The sequence below is a fragment of the Micropterus salmoides genome, unplaced genomic scaffold, assembly GCF_014851395.1.
Source record: "Micropterus salmoides isolate LMB-PRFRI ecotype aquatic unplaced genomic scaffold, ASM1485139v1 Ms_hic_scaffold_20, whole genome shotgun sequence".
In the NCBI taxonomy this organism is placed as follows: Eukaryota; Metazoa; Chordata; class Actinopteri; order Centrarchiformes; family Centrarchidae; genus Micropterus; species Micropterus salmoides.
This window is the reverse complement of record NW_024041151.1, coordinates 7,306,157-7,323,671: the sequence shown is the minus strand read 5'-3', so window position 1 is coordinate 7,323,671 and position 17,515 is coordinate 7,306,157. Positions and strand designations below refer to the sequence as shown.

The 17,515-nt window shown below is 42.4% G+C and overlaps 1 protein-coding gene across 3 annotated transcripts in view; it reads left to right on the top strand.

Annotated features, from left to right (window-relative positions):
* lhfpl2a (LHFPL tetraspan subfamily member 2a) overlaps positions 1-17,515 on the top strand; it is a 41,911-nt gene that overhangs the window by 16,893 nt on the left and 7,503 nt on the right. For 2 of the 3 annotated variants that reach the window (XM_038733457.1, XM_038733458.1), the window contains exon 3: positions 14,897-15,716. In XM_038733457.1, coding sequence (XP_038589385.1) covers positions 15,296-15,716 — 421 coding nt within the window. In that variant the 5' untranslated portion in view covers positions 14,897-15,295. Of the gene's footprint in view, positions 1-9,422; positions 9,501-14,896; positions 15,717-17,515 lie in introns of those variants that run through there. The other variant, XM_038733459.1, reaches the window with a different exon arrangement.

The window sequence follows — 17,515 nt, the reverse complement described above, 5'->3', positions numbered from 1 at the left end:
CAACTCACAGGTGCCACGATAACGAGATAATCGGTGTTATTTACTTTACCTGTCAGTGGACATAATGTTATGGCTGATTGGTGTATATCTCCGTGAACAGCAAATGAAGAGTCATTTTTCCCTTTCAAATTAATTTATTTGGATACCTGTGGAGGTACAATTATCCAGTAATTCACAAAAAAGTTAATGTAGTCTAATACAACAGCCCTGTATTAAAGCCTACATTCACAAAGGTTTGAATATTCAGTTTTTATTTAAAGGTTTATTTAGAGGTTTGGGTTAACAACTGGCTGAGTGTGTATTTTCCGCTTTACTACTGTGGGAACCATCTTTTGACCTCTGCTTTAAATGATCTGTACTACTGCCACTGTGTCAGCACTCTATAGCACGAACCTTTAGTCAACTGAAGGTGAAACAGCATCTTCAACAGGTCCAAGTTCATGCTGTATTTTCATTGTCTGCCACATGGACTATTGAAATCTGTCCGGCTTATTTATCTAAAGTAGGAAGTTGGGGGTGTTGGCGGTGGGGGGCATGTTTTTCATGTTTCATGGAGGAAAACAACAGAGTGAGAGATAATAAGCAGGGACCACCTGTGAAGGTCATTTCGAAGTGGAAAGCCCCCTCTAAGATAATAAACAGAATAATCGTTTGTCACTTTGCTCCTAAAAATAGGGAGACTTCATGTCACCGGACCACTTCCTGTTATCTCATACTTGTTTTTGACTGGACCCCCTTTGTCTTTGTGCGCTGTACTGTACACATAAATGGGAACAGGATGCCACTTAGGTTTAATCTTTGAATTAAATCAATAGAGTTCAAGCACACTTTAATTTCAAATCAGGAAGTTTTATAATAAACCTCATGTTCCTTTTTTATTACTATCTAAATACTCTCAGCTGTTATCCAAGGATGTCTCAGCTAATTTATTCTGGAAATATAACATATGTTTTTATATATCCTGCCATGTCAGCTCTAATTCAGGCAGATCTTTCCTATTGTGTCTGCAGGATACCGCCTTGGTGTCGAGTGTTTTGGTATAATATGACATGTTTGAGTTTTTATAAGTTGAGCTTGACTTTTCAACACTCCTCTCTTTGTCCTCAAGTGGAAGCACATCTCACTTTACTCCCCCGAAACCAGTCTGACAAAAGCAACACGCTTCTTCATTTCTCAGCTTCCCACCTATTCGTTTTTGTCCTCGGCGTCCTCCTTTTCACTCGGCTTCTCCCCTCATTTGTCTCCATCCCTCATCTCCTCGCCTCCTACACATGCCGTTTTGCGTGATTTGCCAAGAGCCTGAGAGCAGGGGATGATATCACTTGATACTTTTATTATCCGAAACCTGAGAGGGTCCGGTGCCAGCTTTCCTCACCGGTGCTTACTTTTGATTTTGTGCAGGGTATCAGGTTTTAGCTTGGAGTGCCCACAACAGCTAAGGCTCTGCCCCCAGGGGCGTTTGGATAAAGCAGCCAGCAAGATCTCAGTTTGCAGGGGAGATTGTGTCAGAGCCACAGGGAAGTTGGGATTAAACTGCACTCATACGAAGCACATAACACAGTGAGAACAATTCCTTTAACCCCACAGAGAAGAGGGCCAAATACCATCTACCCAGCTCAGCAGAGTGGCTGATTTCCTGAGTCTGCCCTAGAAAACAGAAATAAGGGTGTTTGAAGTGGAGGGCCTTTTCTCCTGTGACCCCCTGTGTTAATGGTCCCTGGGGCTGTTTGCTGGGCTAAGGTGGGGCTGGAAATGGTTAAGCATAATGAAGACAGTGTTAGACCTGAGGGCCTCAAACAGCGGAGAAGTGCTAGGGCTCCTCAGGGCTCCCCAAGGCTCCTCAGTCCATCGGCAGTCAGAGAAATAGGTGTGAAGAATGTAGACCCTAATTTCCTAAAGTGCTTTTTCACCTTGTTGAATATTTTCATTAAACTATCCCATTAAAAAAAATTTACCTCCAGCAAATTTCATATATCTGGAAATTGATTAATACTGCGCTTCATGTGAGGCATTAAATTATTACCAGCAATATGAGATTTGTAGTTCGCATGCTGCTTAAACAGGTAAAAATGTATCTTAACAAGACGAAGATGCAGTACATACCCCCAATATGTGTACTAGCGTTTAACATACATCTTTCGGACGCACTGCTCATCACATCACTTTCCAAGAGCCTACTTGTGGATTGGAGACTCGAAACTGTGGTAGCCCCAAACGATGAACTAATTCAATAAATATGTATTACGCCTAGCTTTGTAACTTTGAACTTACACTTAAATTGAAGCGCTGTTAAAGTTTATCCAGAGCTGGCGAGTCGCTGTCCGCCATTGTCTGTTATGTTGTTGCTGTTGTCGCCACTATTGCATTTTTTTGTGGGATAATTACTAATATTAATTAAAATTTTTGCTTGATGGTTATAGCGCTCAATGAAAAGTTGGAAATTGTTTGTTTGTCCCAAATTTAATGGCCGATCTACTATTTAGTGAGACATATCATTCTGGACCAAAAGAAAGTGAGAAATATTCTACCCAAACAATAAAACCCCAGGAGGACTGTAGGGTCACGCAGCAACAGTTTTTTCTGTTTTGGTTTTCACACAACAAACAGTAGTGATTGTAGCCCTGTTGTTATGGCTCTTTGAGAGAAACGTGCCATTGTGATGGATGTTATCTCTGTTTGTTGCTGCTCCTCAGACTCTTTAATCCTCAGCTCAAACAGCACAAGTTGATGTTTAACTGCTCAGAGATGCCTTACAGATGGAGTCAGACCAGCGACAAAAAAAAACAACTCTCTTTTGTGGCAAACAGCACAAAACAATCTTTTCACAAGATGCCTATCCAGTGAAACCCTCCCTGTCTGTGGCGGTCCGGTTGGCCACCCACTTTGAAACTGGACTGTGATATGTCAGATGGTCTTTGTTTTCCATCACCCTCTTAACCCCCGTGGCGTGATCTTGCCATGCGAGGGCTGTTATGGTCAATATGAGAAGATGAGGGATTGTTGATGTCCGCCTTCCTCCTCCGGGGCACAGCAGAACTACTGGAGTGACTCCTTCTCCACCTCACCACTCAACCTCAGAAAGTCAGTCAGATTGTATAAACAGATGTTTTCAGGGGAAACAGTTGACCACACTGAGATCAAATAGAGGTGTGCATGTTTTGTGTTCCCAGGTCCACATGTGTTCATGTGTGCACTGCTATGCTGTGTTTTTATTATGCTCTATATGTATTTGGACTAAAAAGACTCTTGGGATAGGTGAAATTGTTTTCTTTTCCCCCTCATACTGCTTATTTCTCCAACGTTTCCTCAAAAGTCAAAGGTGTTTTAAGTCCTCTGTGCCTCTCCGACCGACATGTTAGCTCCACACCTCTCACAGGTGTACACCCTACTGACCACGAGCTGTGGGATCTGTTCAACATTCAGGTCTCTGCACCATTATTCCTTTTCCCTCCTTCTCTCTTTCCCACGCTCCCGTCTTGCTTTCCCTCGGAGCTCAGTGTTGGGATTTCCTCACCTTCAACACATCCGTGTGTTTATGCTCCAGCGGTACTCCCCAGTAAGTTCATAAATTAGCAAATGTGCCTCAGAGATAACTCTCCCACACTAAGATGTGCTGAACTACAACCACCATTGACAAGAGTGTAATGGAAAAAAATGATGTGGCGTGACCTCACTGCGGAAATCTATCTGTCTCTTGACCTCAGCTGTCGTATTTTGGATCATTGTCAGCTATATGAATAAGATGTTGAGGCTGTCAGTGAAGATACGCTTGGTAGAAAACATTTTATGTGGCTTAACCATGAAATGTTTTTGTGTCAGCAAGTTTCTTTGAACACCTTCAACGTTTATGTTAAAATCATCAAATGAGACGGTAAAGGCTAAAACAACGGCTGGGTTTCCGGCCTTAATACATTTAGAGCACTGACCTAAATGTGTCTTCTTTGACTTCCTGATTTAAATTAACATTTTAGACTGTCTGCTTGTGTTTAGACAGCATTTAACATAAGAGAACTTTGGCTTAAAGTATTTTTAAAAAGTATTTTTTGGTGCAGAATCTCAGGTATCATACAACTATCAAAACATTTCAGACAACACCCAGTCCTACCCAGGCTGTAAATTAGATGGTGCTCTGCCTTTCCCCTGTGTGTGCATGCTGAACATCTGTCTCCATGTGCCTGTTGATGGGTCTTTATGCAGCCGTGGCCTTGAAGTGGCCAGATGGTTGTAGCTGCTCCCTCTGTGGCATTCAAACTGAGCTCTGGCTTCTCTGATTGCACGGAGAAACAAATGTATAGCAGTGAAGACTCCCCCTACATACATTTGTCGCTCCAGATCTGCTTTCACACTGCATTGATGCTGAGCTTTTTTTGTTGGGAGATGGGAAATGCCTGACATATTTGAAAGTCAAAACGGGAAGGGTATACTGTTTACATCCATATGCTACCATCAGGGATGCTGTCAGAACCTCTCCTTGTCAAGACATTTGTTTTGCACTCTAGAGAGTTTCCCTAGTAATCTCACCGTGAGCTGTCATTATTATTTGCCTCAACTGGAAACTCCATAAGCTCTCGTCAGAGCCAAATGTTCCATCTGTCCGTCTGCTGTGTCCATCTCTTTCCACAGCAGCTTTTATAAGTGAACCCTCCTTAGCCTCTTCAGGGTGGCTAAACGGTGGAGTGATGTAATGCGTGCAGGCGCAGCGCAGATGGAAAACACGTGGAGATAAAAACCTCATTGAGATATCTGAGGCACGTCCGGGGAATCGCGACACGAGCCAAAATCAAGCATTTGGTTTCTGTTGTATGAAAACAGTTCCTTCCTGACTCAGACTGCCTTATCAAACAAGGGCTTTGGCACACCAGAACTATCCAGTTCACAGGTGTATAGACACAGATCCTTGCTGTAAACAGAACACATAAATATATAGATATATTTTCACATTACACAGTTGTTATGGCGAACAAGCAAACAGAGCACTTTGGTTCCCACAAATTCCTGAGGGAAATATCTGGCTCTTTAGCTGCTAAATGCTACACTATGGTCACCAGCTAGTTAAATTTGTTTGGACAGGTAGTCTATTTATTTGTTTTTTAAAGCTTTTTCTTTTAAAATTGCTGCCTGCTGGTTTGATGATAGCAGTGCAACTCGCGTAAGCTGTTTACTCTAAAACCAAAACATTAAGCCGAAAGACACTAAAAGAGAACTGAAGAGTATGGTGAGAATCATCAGTGATCATTAGATCCATTGTTCATACCAAATTACTGATTAGTGCAGCTTTACTTATTTATGTATATATGAGCAACAACTAAAGAAAGAAGAAATCCGGTAGAAATTAAAACAGTTTAACAAAGCTGGTGGAGGAAGATGACGTCACTTTTTTCCAACAAGGCCATGCCCACTGTAAATTAATGAGAAGAGTGTTGACAAAACTTTGATACATAAATCTTTCATGTGAGGTGGAGCTGCAACGATTAGTCAAATAATTGATCAAAAGAGAAAGTGTATTTGGCTACTTTTTTGATAATCATCATTTTCAAGCAAAAAGGCAAAGACTGTTTCAGCTTCTGAAATGGGAGGATTTACTGCAGATTTATCTGTTTTATATATTTGTAAATTTGATATCTTTGGGTTTTGGACTCTTGGTCGGACAAAACCAGACATTTGACGTCCTCTCGGATTCTGGGAAACCGGGATGGGCATTTTTATTTTTTTTATTTGTATTTTTTTGTGATTCATCTAGGAAGTAATTATCAGATTAATGGATAATGAAAATGATTTTTAGTTGCAGCTTTAATGTGAAGTAAACAAAGGACACCATTGCGTATAATAACAGAATTATTAATAAAATACTTTTTTATGTTTATGCCACTCCATAAAATACATTCATCCACATCTTAGCCAAACTGTCAAGTGGATTTCCTTTGCCCAATCTGTTATCTGTTTCACTGCACTTTGCTTCACACTCATCCACTTTCTTTAGATCTAGAAGATATGATTGATCAGTCTGACAAGAAAAGATGAATTACCAGCAAGCCCAGAGCCAGACTCCACCGAGTGCTCTATGGAATCTGTATGAATGATGATTTAACCTGGCATGTGTATGGTGCGTACATGTGATGCAGATGTGCTGCTATAATTGCGACTGCTAAGGATCTTTCTTCACTTTGTTTTCTGATCCTCTGGTCTTTGATGTGAGGGTCTGTGCTGTGTCCGAACTCCCGAGGCTGCCTAGAGAAATCTCCTGGAGCATTTTCACACAGCACCGGTTACTCTTCATGAGTCTGTAAGACGATATGTTGTGAGTCTGTCTGATCTGTATCTCCGAATCCACAACATGACATGTGAGAGCTAGGTCTGCTCACAGTCAGGTTTGTTCTACTGATACCACTGAAAATGTAAACAGGAAGAGTAGTTAACTGAGGTATGGCTCTGCAATGATACCTGGGTACGGCGCCGCTACTCGGCCTTGCTATAATTTTTGCCCAGTGGCCTCTTGTGGTATTACAGAGATAAATTACCAGAACTTATTATACATCCATGGACTGAGGTATTTTAGAGCCAGTTTGCCCTTCCATTAAAACGCAATTGTCCAATTGTAGCTTGTAACTGAGCTAGAGAAGCACATCATTAACTAACTAGGTTACATTACTTTGTGGAGCTACAGGTTACGTTTAAAGAAGCCCTGTTCATAGTACAGGATGCTGCTATTAGCGTTTAAGTTAACTTTGGCATTTGGGGAAGTTTACACTCCAGCAACCCCAGCCACGTTACCTGAGATAGCACTATGTTTGCCAAACACATTGTCCTCACCTTGAAAGAATCAATAAGCTAATAGTAGCCAAACAGGCTTGATTTCAATCACATTATCAACTGGTGAGGCTGCTGACTGGAAACATGAATAAGTCAGCAAGAGATGTTTTTTCCCCCAACCATCTTATTTAGCTAGCTAGCTCCGGCTAATAAGATTTGCAAGTGACAGATGTCATTTTTGCCTAGAAAGGGCAAGTCTACTTTAGTCTGCCTCTCTGTGAAATAAGAACCCATTAAAAAAAAAATCTGTGTATGTGCTGTGTGAGAAAGGAAAACCTGAAAGGCGTAACAACAGTATCTAAGGGGAGGGGCTTAGCGAAAGGTCAAGTGTTGTTTTGCTGAGAAAAGGCATTTTTGTGATATTCCAGACATTTTAGGGAGACTTTGCGTGGCTTTAAAATGGGTCATTAACCTTTTCCCATCCAATTCGCAGCCACAGGGTGAGGATGGGTCACCAGGATTTATTGGAAATGGGTCAAAGGAGAGGTTTAATTAGGTTCAGGATATATGCATCAGGGTTAAAAGGAACTATTTTTGAACTGTTACGGCCTAACATCCATTCAGACTGATAAGAAAGGCCTCTTCCTCAGGCCTTCCACGCTGCCTTTAAGTGCCCGGCCTACCGTCTTCTCTTCCTGTGAGTCGGCCCCTTTTTCCGTCTTCATATGGAACTCATTTGTTTCCCATGTGTGAGTGAACACAAAAGTCAGACGAAGGCTGTAGCTGACTGCAGTGTTGGCTGAATGCACCCAGTGCTGCTGTAAGCAATCCTGGGACACTTTGCTCCCATCAGCCAGAAAGTAATCCATTAGTCAGACACCGAACCATCTGCTGTATCAGTCGGTTAACTGGGCATCCAGGCAGCGATCTAATCTGGCAATCAGATTGTTGTTGACTGAGGAAGGATGTAACACAATCTATGTGTGTGATGTGGTTCATGTATCGGTTATTGGTGGGAGCAACTAGATTAGCTTTGTGTCTGTGTGTGCAAGCTTAACTTTTAAGTAAACTTTATTTACAAACTAAATACTAACAGCACCTTGTAGTGTACTGTAAATTCAGATTACACAGTTGAAGTAAACTAGGAGTGCACTAGATGCATTACATGTACACTAGCCATGTACTGAGATCATAATCAGATCTATTACTTACTGCAGTGTAGAAATACTTCATTACAAGTAAAAGTCCTGCATTCAAATTTTACCACCAGGTAAATCTCTCTGTATTTGTGAACCAGTAGTGATGTGTTTTATGCCAACTCGAAGCGGCGAGCAACTGTAGGAGCCTGCACGGCATGTGTCGACAGTGTTGTGTTAATACTCTCAATATCAGAAGGGAAGAGTCTTCAGAGAGTTGGTGTTAACTGAAGGGCATTGATAATGGGTGTCACACTCAGACGTCCCAGTGATCATGGCAGCATTGATTGTAGCCAGGCGACGCAATAGCACATCACATCATGTGTGCACAGATGGCACAGATAGTACAATACCTGATGCTCACCATGAGGGAATGAAACTGGAAAACATAAAACCTACTGCTGTGAGAAGTCAAATACTTTAATTAGAATCTGTTGTCTTTCAAATCAAACATTTTAAAATATGAGTGGAAAGTTTTGTTCTTGCAGCTGCATTTAATAAATATAAAATATTTTGACTCAAATGTTACTTAACCCTGTTGTGTAATATGTTGCTTCAGTACACTTTAAGGTCTCAATTAGATGCCTGGTCTGGTTTTTATTGAAGTTCTTTGGATGTATAAAAATCTTAAAGCCCACCGGGTCACCTGTTTGAGCTAATTCTAAGCTGTTTAGATTGCACATACAAATATAAATGGTTTGTCAATATGGACATGCTGCACATCGTTAGATCTGTTTTCTGATTCTCCACAATTCAATCGTTTTGTTCATTTTACAGATATAGTTCAGATTTAACAGTATGGTAAATAAGTTAGACGAATAAAAGCCACATTTTTATACAAGTAATATTTTTACCGGTTGAAATTTGATAGTAGCCTATTTCCCATGTTTGCTGAGCAAGAGTTTTGTGGGAAAGGAATTAAAGGCTTGTCCCATAAAGACGCCTGTCCCAGATATAGTCCAGTGACTGAAGCAAATAAAAGCCTGGTTTTACTGTGTATAAACCAAAAAGTGGGCACATTCAATTTGATTAAGTATTAAACTAGTTCACTTTACAAGTATACCAATGGTTTATCCAACAGTATATTAACACACATACACTTCACTGAAGTATACTTAATGGTGTATACTAGAGGTTCACTTGTTTTTTGTAAGGGAAGTGAAAATACAATTTTCATTGAGGCTGATAAGATGTTGGCCTTTGCTGATTGAATGGGTGCGGAGAGAAATGAAAACAGAGAGAAGAGGTGAGAGAAATTGAGACAGAGAGAGAGAGGAAGACGAGAGACCCTCTGCAGCTCCAGCTCTTGTTATTTTAACCCAGATTCAGCACTGAAATATGGCCACCATGTGGACTCTCTCAAGAAGTGTGGCTCCGGCGTTGGCCTAGCCAATCAGAGGAGACGTGGCGGCCCAGGGAGGAGGGACATTTGGGAGGGTCTGGGAGTCGGAGTCTGAGAGGGGCATTGAAGTGTGTGAGCAAAGCAGAGGAGAGTCAGGGCAGAGAAGCCACATCTCCAGGAGAGCTGGACTATCGACAGACCAATGGAGACAGGTTGGACTATTGTCTTATTTTTCCTAATTGTCCTTCATTAATTTCCTGTTTAACCTACTGAGGTTTCTTCCTGGGTGAACACTTATTCAAGCTCTCAGCTGGGCTCCTGGCTCATGTTATATGATATAAATATTATGTTTTAGGTCTGAATCACAAGCTTCACTGTAGCGTCACAGAGTTCCAGGATGCTGAGCAGATGTGCAGAAGTGTTGGGAAAGACTGGCTGTTTTGCTGTGGAAAACCTGACTATAGACTCCTTTGTTATTAACTGGTATTATTACTATTAGAGTCTGCAATTTTCCTTAAATAATGACAAGGCCAAGACTTATTCTGTCCTCTAACGCCTTCACAAGAGCTCCGAAATAACACATAACCAGATGGATGCCCAAAGAAAGAAGAATTACCACTCTGTGCTTTTGTTGTATTGACATTTTACAATGTGGTTTATCTTAAACAGAGCCTTTACTAGACATGAAATTTTGACTGGAGTAGTATTTGAGGTCCACCGTGACCAATCATCTCCTGCATTCCCTTTCAGTAGCTGCAGGGGCTTCTCATTCAAACAGATACTCGCAGATTATAAGCACTCTCTTTGTTTTAAAATTGCTTTGCCGTTGGGTCACATAAGGCAAGAGAGGTGTGGGCGGGAAATACTGGGAATCTAAGGAAAGACTCTGCATGTTTCTGAGTTAGATCATCTTTAACAGAGTGATGCAGCTGAGTTGGAGATGCTTCTTAATTCCTGACAGCTTCGTCACAGGTTGCTGAAGCTTATCTGGTGTTTCTAGCGCTCTCTAAACCCTCCAAAAATTCTCCCTAAACCCCTCATCCAGCTCTAAACAAACACTCTCCATGGTGATGTGTTACTCTAGTCGTGGCATGTCCATAGATATGTAGATTTCTTTCCTGTCAGTTGCAGCGTGGAAAGGCGTTTCCTGCTGTTTTGTTGCTGTGATAAGAGAAAGGTTGAGCGGAAGCTTTTTCAGCCATAGGGAGATAGGGCAATGTTGGTCAATTGGTGGGTCGGTCCACCACTTTGGTCCAGAATGAAATAACTCAATAACTGTTTGATGGATTGCCATGAAAGTGGGATTGTCCTTCTTGTTCCCCAGAGGATGAAACCAGCGTAGGTGTAGACTTGACAATTATTTGATGGATAACCATGGACTTTGGTGCCAATATTCATGGTTCCCAGTGGTTGGTGATCCCCTTTCCACCAGCGCCACCATGAGTTTTTGTGTCAGTGGTCTCCACAAGTATTCAACTGACTGCCATGAAATTCAATACTAACATTCATGTCGCCCTCAGGATGAATTGTAATAACTTTGGGGATCCCCTTTTTTTTTTCATCTTGCGCCATCATCTGAACAAACTTTTATATGTTTAATTCTTTAGTTTATGACTTACAAAATTAATGACCATCAGCCTCTGTTGTGCTTTGTGTTTAGTGCTAATTACATAGACTGTATAGAAGAAGTAGACGTAGTCACCCGTTGGTTTGTGGACTGCCGTTTTGAAGCCTTGAGTTTGGTCCGTAGGGCGCCGCCAGGTTGAGTTTTTGCAACCAGCGGCACTGGACATTACCATATTTTGGACGAGAATGGTGGAGCTAACGGCCGTGTGCTGAGTTAGGTAGCTTGCTTAGCTAGGTGCATCTGTAATTCACGTTAACTTTCATTTTAACAGGGCTGACAATTTTGTCTAGCGAACAACAGGCCTAAAACTAAATGTACTCACCAGAGAAAGTGAACAGCCAACTCCTAATAAGCTTTTTCAACGGCGCTGGTTAAATTTACACAGTGCTGTGGGTACGAGTCAGTCCACAGCCTGATTGACAGGTCGCCATCCTGCCCTGAAGCATACTCTGCTTCATGGTCTATTTTCCTCTAAATGGATAATTTACTAAATGAACATCATGTTGTATTAAAGAAGGAATAAACTTGAGACCATAAACTCATTAGGAACGTGTTTACTTAAATCGGCTGAGAAGTAGGGCCATTTTACCATTATTTCTAATGGAAACAGACTTCTTTTTGCAACCAGAAGAGTCGCCCCCTGCTGGCCGTTCAATAGAATGCAGGTTTAAGGGACTTCTGCGCATGCTTCACGTCTCAGACCGGAAGCTTCCCGCTTGGCTAATTAACAAATGTTAGCATGCTAACATGCCAAACCAAGATGGTGAACATGGTAAACATTACCTGCTTAACAAAAGCATTGGCATTGTGAGCATTAGTGTGCTGACAGTAGCATTTAGCTCAAAGCACTGCTGTGCTGAAGTACAGCTTCACAGAGCTGCTAGCATGGTTGTAGTCTTATTTATTTTAGTGTGAATGTTTGTAAATAAATGTAAAAGTTAAGGGTGTTCCTCTGTGACCGATCAGGCATCTTTAACAGGTCATTAATCATTAGTTAATGCTGAATTTCCTTTTGATTATTGATCTATTAGTAGAGGCTGCAAGCAAACTGAGGTCCAACTTAGGGGAAGTTCCCTTCTTTTCTATCCATGGGCCACTAGCTCTCACTTTGGGGGAGCATGTGTTAGGTGGCAGAGAGTCTTGTAAGATAGTACGCTCATAGGGATTTGTGTTGGGGTCAACAGGTTGGTGGGATGCCGTAAACTTTTCTGTGCATGTAAACCGAGCCTTAAATAATCCTGCGTCTCCCCCTTGGTTACTCAGGCAGTATAAAGGACATCATAAATTCACCTCGAGCCTCACATATACAGGCAACCATGCTTCACTCTGATCCTGATAACTGCTCTGTCTGTCTGGGAACAGACCTCTGGGCATATGTTTTGACCAACACCAGGTACATTAATAGAACCAGACTTGCCCAGACTTGTTTTAGATACTAACCTGCATTCAAGACAACTCAATTGAGACTCCTTATCTCCCCAGCTGGTTTGAATAAGTGTTTTCCAACAGTGTTCCTGTCAGTGAGGAATTAGTCTTTGCAACTGGCTGGCAAATGTTTGACCCTAAAACTTTGGACTGGCCGTTTGTCTTAACGTCAAACATCAGTCTCGTCAAAGGACCTCTGGGACTTAGACGTCAACGGCCTTTTTGGTGAGAGGGTTGGAAGAGTTTTCAGTTAGTGAATGTGTGTCTGCATCTGTTCCTGCATCTGTTCGTGGTGAGGGAATGAGCACACTTGTGATTCATGAAATTAATTTTGGTCCAGATCCACAGAGACGGCTGTCTGTGCCTGTTCTTATGATCTCATCTGTTTTACACAGTCCAAACATACTCTACGTTAGCACACACACCGCCCTGTGAGAGACCACAGATTTGGGTCATTTTCTCCGCTAGAAAAGGGGGGTTGGGGGGGTTGGAGAACTGTTGTTGATATCTCTACATGATGACAAAGATCAAAGTTTGTGTACTGCTCTTACTCCCTAACACACTCGCTGGGATGTGACCACAAGGGGCCACCGTGGCTACCTCGACCTTCGCTGTAAGGGCACCACAGGGGCCGAGGGATAGAAACCTTGCAGTGTGGGCGGCACGCATGTTAACAGCGGCCCCCGGCACCCTCTGCTGCCTTGCCAAACACTGGTCGGGGAATGACTAACAGACTCCCAAGAGGCAGCAGGGAAACCAGGGCAAAAAAAAGACTTAAAGAAAAGAAACAACTGTCAGCTTTGGCCCAGAGCTGTATTTATAACATGAGGTCTGTACTGTACACGCATCTTTTAATCTTCTCTGGCATTCCAACTTTTAATGTATGTTCCTCCCAAATTTGTTATTGTCTCGTATAGATCAAATCTGAAAGATTTCATAACTTAAATAGAATTAGTGTTTGACTGTTTTATCTCCCGAAATCTTCCAGGGATCCTAAGGGCTTTAGATCAGGACGCCATGATCAGAAAGGTCTTCATTCTCATACTGTGTTGTCTGTTTACTGGAGTTTGTAGTTTTTGTCATCAGAAAAGGTATCTTTTATAATGCAGTAGTGCTAGACACTTTATGGAAGAAAAACATCTTACAAGGTGGGAAAATGAGCCCTGATATAGTGAAATAGGGCAGTCAATTACTAAATCAAAGAAACTTACGTCCAGGACTAGACCTTTTATAGCAAATCTTTATGGAGTTTGATTTGATTAGTGAAAAAGGCTCTGCTCATTGAGGGGGCATTCAACAGGATTTTCGCGGGAGAACTAACCCTCCTGTCAAGAGTTAGCCTAGCTTAGTATAAATACAGGAAGCAGGAGGACACAGCTAGCTTAGCTCTATCTTAAAAGTAAAAAAATACAGAATTGTGACAGCACACAGCTACACATTAAACCACAACAATGTGTTAAAATAATAATGACAACTTCTGGGTCCATACTTTTTCACAGTCACAACCCCCTCAGTATGACTCATTTCACTATCAGAGTTTGATTCATTCGGTCCGATAACATTTGGAAAGTCTGGAAAAGGTCCATGATTGAGTCATTTTATTCCCATTCAAGTTAGCGGAGGGCTAAACTTTCTGGCGCGCTTACTCTGTGCGAGGCTTTGTTAAAGGAAACACTAGGAAACTTTTTATCCAGCATATCGCTTTAATCACTGTTGCCCAAGCAAAATACACATTTAATAAAACATGTATCACCATATTGTTGTAATCCAGTTTTGTGCTGTGACAGATTTGGCTGTGTTGTGATTGTTTGCTTGGTGGAAGATTTGGCTCTTTTATGAACTGACACCATTTGCAGCTTCCTCATTGTAGTGTCACTGACTCAACAGTGCAGCTGGGTTGATGTCAGTGGTTGGTCAATCGGTTACCAGCGATCCTGGGACAGCCGGGCGGGCGTTGTGTTATCAACCGTTGGCTGACCCCAGGTCAGCTGTGTGGGCTGCTTGATGAGAGGCCTCAGGCTTGTTTTTCTCCCTGTCTGCATCCGCTTCTCATTCCGCTGTTTCCACATCCATTTTAACCCTCCCATCTCCACCGCGCACACACACACACACACACACACACACACAAACAAACACATACACAAACACACCAAGGCAGACATGCATAATGTTTTTCTAGCTTTCATCTTTCTACAGCCTCAGCCATGACGATCCACTGGGAGTAGAGAACACGACGAGTGCCCTGATCACAAATCCTTAAACATAAACACACTGAAAACAGAAGAGGCCCACTTCAAATGAACGCATCCCCACACAACTCATTAAACCCTCTCCTCAAGATCTATACCAGAAGCCTCCCTTCCTCCTCTGTCTGCTCCTCCTCCACACTTTCCTCATTCTCCACTCTTCTGCTTTTCCAAATATGACAGGGGAGAGCTGCACTTCCTCAAATAAAACAAAAATTACTGATCATCTGAGAGCGTCTTTTATACATGCAATTACATTTTATACATGTTATTAAAGCACTCACTCTGTTGTTCTGTCTCTCTGTCTTAGGTGTGTCTGATGTGACGCCAGCGGGCTGGCTCAGGGAACACAACTTCTATACAATGTAGACACCAAAAACCAGACAGAATAAGAGTGAGACTGAGCCGACAGAAGGAGGGTGAGTCCAAGGAGGAGGAACAACAGCTGTGCCGAAACGACACCAGCAGAAGATAAGAAGTGAAAGAAGCAGAGAGAGAAGAGGGAAGCAGCAGACTGTGAATCATTAACGTGAACCCTTTGTGTACAGAAGTATCACCTACTCCTTCCTGTAAAGTGTTCACTCGCCCCGAGGGAGAAGGATCTCAATATCAGCTCTCGGTCTTCTGAGGGCCTCCGACCCACACTCCACCTTTGCACCTCTCAGACGTGTTGAAATCTGAACAAAGGGAGACTCCAGCCGCCGTCAGCATGTGCCATGTCATTGTCACCTGCCGCTCCATGCTGTGGACTCTGCTGAGTATTGTGGCTGCGTTTGGAGAGCTCATCGCCTTCATGAGCACTGACTGGCTGGTGGGATTCCCCCGCACCCCCGATGCCGTCTTCGGCCCCCATGGGACCACCACAGCCGGAGAGGCCTACAGGCCCACTTTAGGCATCTACGGTCGCTGTATAAAACTGCCCCACCTGCATCGTGGAATACTGTGTGGACCGTACGCCATCCACTTTGGGGAGATTGCCAGCGGGTTCTGGCAGGCTACTTCTATCTTCCTGGCGGCAGGGATTCTGCTACTGTGTGCCGTGGCGTTCATCTCGGTCTTCACCATGTGCTTCCAAAGCATCATGAAGAAGAGCATCTTCAACGTGTGTGGACTGCTGCAAGGGATCGCAGGTGAGATATATATTTACATTTTCTGGTGCTTATCACTGATCCAAAGGGTAATTACTGCCATACCCTCCCTGTAGAGGCTAAGCCCAAGCTTTAAGCCCCTGAGGTTCTGTCCCGGGGTTGAATAATTAACGCAATTTATACCTTGTTTGATTAATGAAAGTCCAAGTCCGTGTGTGTGCGTATGTGCTTGGTCAAAAAGCTGTCTGTGCTTCCACGTAGCATCTGAGGAACCAAAGATTGGTTCCTTTTTATGCCAAGAGCGCTAATTGTCTCTTATACTCCCTTTAAAATGTCTGTTCCGTTCTTGTTCCGAAAAAGTATGTTTTGGGCCCACATTGGATCTTCTTCATGTACAGAAGTATCAAACAGACTCAGCAGATTGAAAGACTCAAACAGATGAAGAAATAGTCAGTTTATTTCATCAGAACTGCTTGTAGGATGGTCAGACAGCTTCAGAAATCCTCTCCATTCCACACCTTTCTGTAACTTTTCTATCAGGTGTGTGAAGGTGAAAAGTCGGCAGGGTTTGCACTTCTCTCTCTAGCTCTCTCTTTTTCATTCTTTACAGTTATTTCTTTCTGTGTGTAGAACAGAATTCAACTCTATGAATGTCCTCCAGCAGAAACTGTCTAAAAGTGTGAACTGTTATCCCCATATTTAAACGATTATTGCAATGCCTCTAAACACATTTCCGAAGTTGTCGCCTATGGGTGTGCCTACAACCACAGTGTCCAAGCCAGAGTGAAAACAGTATTAATAATATTAATTACAAACTACTTTAATCCTTAATAAACTGTCAGTGTATTTACTGCTTTTGAGCCCCATGTACACTGTACTGATCTAAGCTAACTCAGTCCATCTAACCTTTATTGTTTCTCTCCATTCCTGTGGCGTCCACCGTTCATCAAGGTAAATGAAAAGTTTCAGCTGAACACATTCATTACGAGCACCACAACTCCCACTGCTGGAATTATGTGTTTGATTCTCATGGAGCCTTCTGTGAACTTTTACCAAACCACTCAGAAGTTTAAAACACATGGCGGTTTGTTTCCACCCTCAGAGCTGTCATTGCCACCCAAATATTTACTTTCAGCTGGACCTTTTCTGACACTTGATTGGCCAAAAAAAAAACAAGTTGAACACGCATGCGTATCTCTATTTGTGCGTGAAGGGTGTGTATCCTGTGTCTATGGTTGTGTGTTTGACGACCAAATCTCAGGCCGCTTTGACTCAGAGTGGTGAATTATGGAAGGGAGGAGGCCATGAGATCACGCTCGCTGAACCTCCTCTATTTTCACATGCTGTACCTCTCAGCTCTCTGGTGATTATGGCTGTCCTCCCCCACAGTTGTTTATTTGGTGCAGGCCCAAACAGAAAAAGGTGGGAGTGTGGTGAAGGACTTGCCAGGTTGTAAACTTAGCTGACCTGAGAGAGAGCTTAAATCCATTCAGTTCATGTTATTGCCTATATTCTGTTACATTGAAATTTAATTTGTTGGAGTAATTAACACAGACATTGCTTGTTGGTTATTTTATACAAACCAGTAAACTGTCTCAACCAATTTTCCAGATTTCACACAGACAAACAACAGCATGCTTTTTTTAGCTGATGACCATCAGTTTTGCTTTTTTTTTTTATCAGCTGTAGTTTGCTGAAAATTCTGTTTTTTGCACTGACTTTCTTGTTTCCCATGACTCGTTTTGAAAGAAGAACCGTGTAAAAGGATCTGAAATTGCACATGATAGCACTACAGACAGTATTAATATTATATAATATTATGATGAAAGACTGAGGCTAAA